Below are 7,637 nucleotides of genomic sequence, written 5' to 3' on the forward strand. Positions count from 1 at the left end.
ATCAACTCCTGCACACGAATTATGTGCCCATTTGGAGCATGATCGGCAACGAATCCACCCTTCTTCAGAGAAGTCATAGCAGTATAGACACTCATCTTCTGCAGCCTCTTCTTCACTATCAGATGAAGCAGGCGTAGGAATTGGCATTTTTTTCTGAATAGTAGATGATGTTTTTTGTTGTTTGGCTGGTTTAACAGTGCCTTTTTTATTTTTAAGCAGATTTCTTTTTACGGTTTGGTCTGCTTTTCCTTGCCTTTGATTTTCAGCATTCCGCAACTCGTCCTTATATGGCGATGATGTCAAAATCACAGTTTTTCCACGTTTTCTGGTAGTCCTTTTATTTGTCTGTGATACTTTGGGAATTGGCAAAATGATTTGGGGACTAGCACCTTTAAAACTACTACAATTCAGATCTGGTTGAGAAGTTGAGTAAATGGAAGATTGTGCCGAAGTCGATGGACTGAAAATATTTTGTACAATCATGGATGGTTGGGACGAAGTTAGATGGATGGAAGTTAGATGTTGCTGGCCTGGAGGTGACTGGGCAGAATCTTTGAAAGCTGTAGTACTCTGGACTTGCATCTCCCTTGTATCATTGAGAGAAAGTTCAATGTTTGTCGTTGCAGAAGGTAAGAAATCTTCATCTTTAAAAACATTCATGTCACATGGCCAGATTCCAGTTTTTCGAAAACCATTTATAGCTGTGCTCATCGCTGCAGCCTGTATAAAAGCGGCCCCAAATAACGAAGCTATCTGAAACAAGGTAACGACTTTTCCAGGATTACATCTCAACCATTTACGTACTTCATCCTCGTAGTACTTACTTAACGGTTTCATAAATGCCACGTCTAGTGGTTGAAGTCGGTGAGAACAATGGGGCGGAAAACACAACAAAATTACCCCATTATCTCGTGCAAGATCAATTAATTCCAAGCTCTTGGTATGGGTGGAGTGTCCATCTAAAACAAGCAGAATTGGTTTCTCTTTTTTGGCTCCGGTAAAAGAAATAAATCTTTGAAATCAAACAACAAACAGTTCCTTGGTCATCCACCCAGTCTCCTGAACCTCAGCAAACGCACCCGATGGAAGTCCAGTCTGGAATTCTTGCTGCATGCGTTTTCTGGGAAAAATTAATATTGGGGGAACATATGTCCCGCTAGCGGAGAAACAAATTTCAGCGGTAACAATTTGACCTCGTTCAGCTGAAGTTAAAATTCCGACCTGACGACGTCCTTTCTTGGAAATTACTTTAGAATGACCTTTAGGATTTACTGTTAAGCCCGTTTCGTCGCAGTTATATATTCTATCCCCTGTTAACTGATGGGTATCCAAAATATTTGAAAGAAGGTCGAAAAATTGTTTTACTGCGACTGTATTAAACCCCATTGCTCTAGCTGACGAGGTAGCTTCTGGCTTTCGTAAGCTAAGATTAGGATGCCTATTCAAGAATCCTTTTACCCAGTCTAAACCTGCTTTTGAATTTTTAAACGGATGAACAATATTGTTGCGTTCTGCTAAATCAAAAGCAAGTTCTCTTAATTCATTCATGGTCAGACCAAATAGTTGAGCTTCCACGGTGGTCAAATAAACTGCTAGTTCTGCTTCTTGTTCTATTGAAAAGATACATTTATAACGTCCAAGCGTTTTCTGAATTTTGTATTCGGAATTGTTTCGCTTTTTTTTAACGTAGTGCTCTAATGTTGTTTGGGGTATATTAAATTGCTCAGCCGCTTTCTTATATCCCATGAAACCATCTATAACTAGTTGCACTGCCTCGTGCATCTGTTGTTCACTCCAACTTTGTTGTCGGTCTGTTTTTCTTTTATAATTTCTTACCATTATTATCTGAAGAAAAATAAAATGTAATTAGAATAATCAAACACCAAACATATCAATTCATGGGGTAGTACCCCATTTTGCCCTACCCCGTTTTGCCCCAGCTGCATATTTGTGATTATAGTGCAATAATAAATTTAATAACACTTGAAACGTAATAATACTAACAAAATTCTAAGTTCACACCTTAGACAATGACATGAAATAAATAGCTATTGAGTGAATATAGTTCCAGTCTACTTACTTTTGTAAACAAAATATGTAAAGATTGCAATACCACTATCAATCCTCACTATTCAACGAATTCATCGACTTTGGCGCGCTATACAGCCAAACGGCGGCATCAGGTGATGTCGTACCACGTGAACACGAAATTCCTGGAGATGTAGCTCAATTGCACTAGTGGTTTGGAAAATAAGAGGGGTACCCCGTTTTGCCACACTACCCCGTTTTGCCACACTACCCCGTTTTGCCCCCCCTTCCCCTATATATATATATATATATATATATATATATATATATATATATATGACCAAAGGAATCAAAACATGGTGTCAGGTGTGAAGGCTGCTAGTTTGCCCGAATTTTGAGTAGGTAGAAGTGTTAATTAAGTTTGAAGTTTGATTTGAGCATCAAAGTCCAGCTAGTTATTGGCTTTTATGGAAACAGAAGTTTAGAATTTACCTTACCGCAAGTGGGAAGAGTGCTTCAACAGAAGAAGTGAAAATTGCAAATCTTTTAAATTTCATAGGAGATGAGGGTGTTGATATTTATAATACATTTACAGAAGACCAACAGGCTACTCTTGATAAATTAATAGGTGCGTTTGATGATTATTTTTTGCCAAAAAAGATAGTTCCAATGGAAACGTTTAAGTTTCATAATCTTGTTCAAGGTAATGAACAATCTATAGACCAGTACCTGACTGACTTGAGCGAAAGATTATGCGAATTTAAATGCACTAAAGCAACCTGTGGTGAGTCCTATGAAGATAGAATGATACGTGATCAGCTAATCATTGGGCTAAAATGTAATGAAAGTCAACTCAGACTCCTTAGAAAACAGGCTCTTACTACTGAAAAAATCCTTGAATATTGTAAGAGTATTGAGTTAAGCAAAGAACATATTAAATTTCTTACCAAAGAAGAAGATGTTAACTTTGTCAAGCAGTACAAACCATTAAAAAATTATTGTGTAAGAAGTGCTGTTATGAACATTTTCCTAACAGATGTCCTGCTTTTAACAAGACTTGTGATAGTTGTCAAGTTAAAGGTCATTTTGCAAAAGATTGTCCTAATAGAAATGAAGAAACATGTGAAGGTAGTAGTAAGAAGAACGCTGATCCACCTAGAGCAGAAAGAACTGTTAATACAGTCCAGGAGGAAGAAAATAAAGACAATTTGATATATGTATATGAGTGTCATTCCAAGAGTAAAAATTCATGGTATGAAACATTGATGGTAACTGGAAAAGAGGTAAAATTTAAATTAGATTCAGGTGCTGATATCAGCATTCTACCCAAGTATATTTTTGATTCTCTATCAAGTAAGTTGCTACTTAATAAATCATTAACAACCCTAGTTGCTTATGGTAATTTTAAATTTAAACCAGTGGGTGAAGTTTTTTTGGAATGTCAGTATAAAAATAGCTCCTGTAAATTAAAGTTTCTGATTGTTGATTTTAATGCTGAACCAATATTGGGCCTTAGCAATTGTATTAAATTTGACTTAATAAAAAGAGTAAATGTCATAGAAACCACCTTGCCAACTAAAAAAGAAGATATTTTGATAATGTTTAAAACGATATTTCAAGGGTTAGGTAGAATGCCAGGATATTGTAATATTGAACTTTCAGATGATGCTAAGCCAGTTATTCAGTATAGTAGAAAAATTCCATTGTCGATGCATGATAAACTAAAGGAGACACTAGATAGTTTGGAGGAAGACAAAGTTATTGAGAAAGTAGAGTATCCAACTGAATGGGTAAACAATTTGTTGATAGTAGAGAAAAAACCTTCAAATAAACAAATCTAACTATAGATCCCAAGCCACTTAATAAATTTATTCGTAGAGAATATTTTGCTATACCAACATGTAATGATATAGTAAGTAGACTTTCAGAAATAAACATATTTAGTGTTATAGATATGAAAAACGGATTTTGTCAAATTGAATAGGGAACTTGCACATTTTTTTTTATTATATAATAACGTTCAGTTTCATTTAAAAATAAGATTTCCAAAATTTCACGCCTCAAAAACTCATAATGACTTAGCAATACAAATTTAAAATCTTCCGTGTATAAAAATCATTTTAAACGATCGAAAAAGCGCGCAACCCTTGTGACGTCACTTGGTGGTATTGTCTGTCCCATTACTTTTTCCCAGGCATTATAAAACGACAGCGCTAGATCGCTCATAAAAGTTTTAGTGTTCAGGATAGAAAGTTTTTCTTTTATTTTAGTAAAAAATATTTCATAAATAAATGAATCTTTTCTATTTGAATACATAAACGCTACTGGCAGCCCTTCCCCAAATTCATCTATTACCATAATTGTCGTCATTTCAAAGTCATACCCATTTAATCCATGAGTTCCATCTATTGTAATAATATTACCCCCAAAATTATTAAAAAGCTCGATCTGAGCATCTGTCATTAATATGATACAAAAATCTTGTTTTTTTAGTTTACTTTCTTTGCAATCTTCATCCTGAGCTTTATAGAACAACACAGGATTTGCTTCCATCTTAGACCATTCCAGTACGAATAGTTTTACACTAGTGGCATCATCTTTGTGTCGACAACCCTCAGTTATGTTGAGGTTATAAGATGCTTTTATGTTGTGTATGTCCTTTTTCACAAGCAGATCAATTCTTCTGATACCACTTTCCGAACTAAGTTCAGTTTTTGAAGAATCTAATATGCTAAAACCAAGAAAAAAGTTGTAACATTTGGGATAATAAATAACTAATAATTATTACAGAAATACTTCAATAGAACTTTGTATAATAAAATTTTCCAAAAGCTGAAAAAGTATAAAGTATTTAAAATAAATAAATGAGATTGAAAAAAGCAGAATAAACAAAATATTATTTCTTTTCAATAGTTTCAACATTAAAAATAGCTATTTTTAAAGCCAAAGCGAATTCAGCCGAACTAGTCTACGCTTCAGGCAATACCAAATCATGAATATTTGGCCAAATCCAAATCACTGCTTTGGCATATGCCTATTCAACATGTTTATATTAATTTTAAAATTTAGGTACTTACTTAGAAACTGACACACCCAAAATTATTTTGGAAGCTATACTTTCTCGGTCCACTTTATGCAATCGAACATGTTGCACCGCAGTGTCATGTCCATAATATTCATAACAGTACTTCACATTACATTTACCAGTAATAATATTTTGCTTAACTCTTATCTGACTGGTACAAAACATATTTAGTTTGCAAGAACCTTGGCTTTTGATACTCCTTTTTCTTAAGGCATCGGGAAGTACTGAAGATTTGCCTATAAAAAAAACATAATTTAAAATAAGAATCTTGTATCTAACTATAAATGAAATGAATACAGATGTACAATCTTAATGGATTCGTTTGTTTGTCAATTTGCATCCTTCATTGTCTAAAATACTACATACTGATGAAAAACCTCATATATTTCATCAATAAAAACAAATTAATGAAAGGATTAACAGACAAACAGATCCATGGGACCTTAGCTTTATTGATACACTTACCTGATCGGTTACAGTAAAAGTATGAAATTTCAAAATTTTCTTGGTTTCTTTGTTTCGATTTCAAATAATAGTTTGTATTAGAACGCTCCTCTTCCATTTTATACCAATCAAGAAATTCTACAAATTTATGTAATATGTTAGAGGAATAGATAAAAAATATTTAATTTTTACTGGAAGGAATTATAAAATAAAAAATTACCATCATAAGATGTAAATTCGATTTGTTCCACAGATGTCTTAATTATATTATGGACCTCTCCGAGATGCTCTCTTAGATTGCAATTGTTAATAAATGAACTATTGCAATTTAGTTCTTGGCAAACAAAACTTTTGTATTTACTTGCTTCCCCATTATAACTTATTATTGAACTTGAACCTTTATGGACTTCCCTTCTATGGCGATTCAAGTTGCTCTGTGTTAAAAATTGTTTCTCACAATTAGAACAAAATACCGGCATGATGGTGACCTGCGGATAATTTCAACAAGTTCTAGATTTACAAAATAGGAGAGTTTATTTAACGTTGATAAACTTACCCTATTAACTTTATCCTTTCTAAAAATTTTTATAAAAAAAACTAGGTACTCTAAAACTGAAATATAACTAGGAATAATCCGAATAATAGTAATGAACAAATTGGAATTAAATGAAATCACAAAAACTTTAATTAAAATCAAAAAGCAACTACACTGGCAACAAAACAGAAAACAACAAACACAAGGCAAAAAATAAACTGGCGGGTAGACATAGGATTACAATCCTTTGAGTGCGCAAAATAGTTCCTTAAAAACAAACAATAAAATAAGTGTTATAAAAAAATATAGTTTTAATTTATTCCACATAAAATTAAAAGTGACAGTAATTGACAGGTGGCTCTCCTCATATTTGAGGATGTGGCAACAATGGATTTCCATAAGAACTTTAACGCCTTTATCTGTATGTCAGGTCTCCTGTCTTGTATAAAAGTATAAACTATTTTGTTTATATTGGTGTTTGATACAGTTTTTGAAGAGAGAGTGTTGAATTGTGTGTGTTTTTACTATCGAAAGTAAAAGTAAATACTACAAGTGTTGTTTAGTACCATTGTGTAAAAGTACAACCATTAAAACCCCCAACAAAATATTTATTAGATTACCAGTTTAATGTAAGTATTTAATATCTGTTGTCTGCTTAATAGTTTTCTTTAAACAAATAATCATGTGTTTTTTTGATAGAACTCTCGGTACCTATATTTGGTAGATGTACATTACATATTGAATGATATTTACCTAGACAGTATTTTTCTAGAACTGTTTTTACTGTAAAATTAAAATAAGGTAATCATAATAATAAAGTTTTATGTTCATAACCTAACCTAATGTATAAAAATAGGTATTCGAAAATCACATGAACTATTCGAACTCTTACATGTTATCTACCTACAATATATATATATATATATATATATATATATATATATATATATATATATATATATATATATATATATATACAGGGTGAGTCACCACCAACGGGACGGAAGATTACAGCAAAATGGTAAAAGATTTTGAAAAAATTTTAAATGTATAGTATGTAGGTTGATAACGGCTATATTTTAAAATTATTCTAAAATATACAGGGCGTTCCAATAAAGTGCGGCGTATCAAAGTTATATTTTTTCTTATGGGACACCCTATATTTTATTACATTTTCTAATTGTTAGCAAAAAATTAGGTATAGTTTCATAAGACCTCCCTATACCTATGTACAGAGTGTTCTGAGTTATGTGGAATATTCTAAAAATGTAAAGCTTTAAACGAAGACTCATTCCTTACTTATTTAAGAAATTCTAATAAAATTGGTTATACCTCTAAATAGTTGGATATTGGTTAAATGTAATTCATGATTAAATATTAAACATTTACTTACAGGGTGTTCAAAATTTGTAGTTTCATTATTGGATTATTCAATGTGTAATATAAGGCTTATTTTAAATGGAACACCCTGTATATTAATAAATTATTATATTAAAAAAATTTTCCACTTTCGAATGATATATGGATGTCCTATAACTAGGAGTG

The 7,637-nt window shown here is 32.4% G+C and overlaps 3 protein-coding genes across 3 annotated transcripts; 1 reads left to right on the top strand and 2 right to left on the bottom strand.

Annotated features, from left to right (window-relative positions):
* Positions 1-1,020: 1,020 nt before the first annotated feature.
* Positions 1,021-1,782, bottom strand: LOC140450659 (uncharacterized). The gene has a single exon (XM_072544323.1). The coding sequence runs from the start codon at positions 1,780-1,782 to the stop codon at positions 1,021-1,023; it is 762 nt and encodes a 253-aa protein (XP_072400424.1).
* A 915-nt stretch (positions 1,783-2,697) lies between these two features.
* On the top strand, positions 2,698-3,869 carry LOC140450660 (uncharacterized). Its single transcript, XM_072544324.1, has 2 exons — positions 2,698-3,005; positions 3,065-3,869. Exons 1-2 carry the CDS (start codon positions 2,698-2,700, stop codon positions 3,867-3,869), a joined length of 1,113 nt encoding a protein of 370 aa, XP_072400425.1.
* Positions 3,870-4,143: 274 nt separating this feature from the next.
* On the bottom strand, positions 4,144-5,675 carry LOC140450661 (uncharacterized). Its single transcript, XM_072544325.1, has 3 exons — positions 5,579-5,675; positions 5,106-5,349; positions 4,144-4,759 (listed from the first exon to the last, which is right to left on the bottom strand). Exons 1-3 carry the CDS (start codon positions 5,673-5,675, stop codon positions 4,144-4,146), a joined length of 957 nt encoding a protein of 318 aa, XP_072400426.1.
* Positions 5,676-7,637: the final 1,962 nt, after the last annotated feature.

The sequence above is a fragment of the Diabrotica undecimpunctata genome, chromosome 9 (assembly GCF_040954645.1).
Source record: "Diabrotica undecimpunctata isolate CICGRU chromosome 9, icDiaUnde3, whole genome shotgun sequence".
Lineage (NCBI taxonomy): Eukaryota > Metazoa > Arthropoda > Insecta > Coleoptera > Chrysomelidae > Diabrotica > Diabrotica undecimpunctata.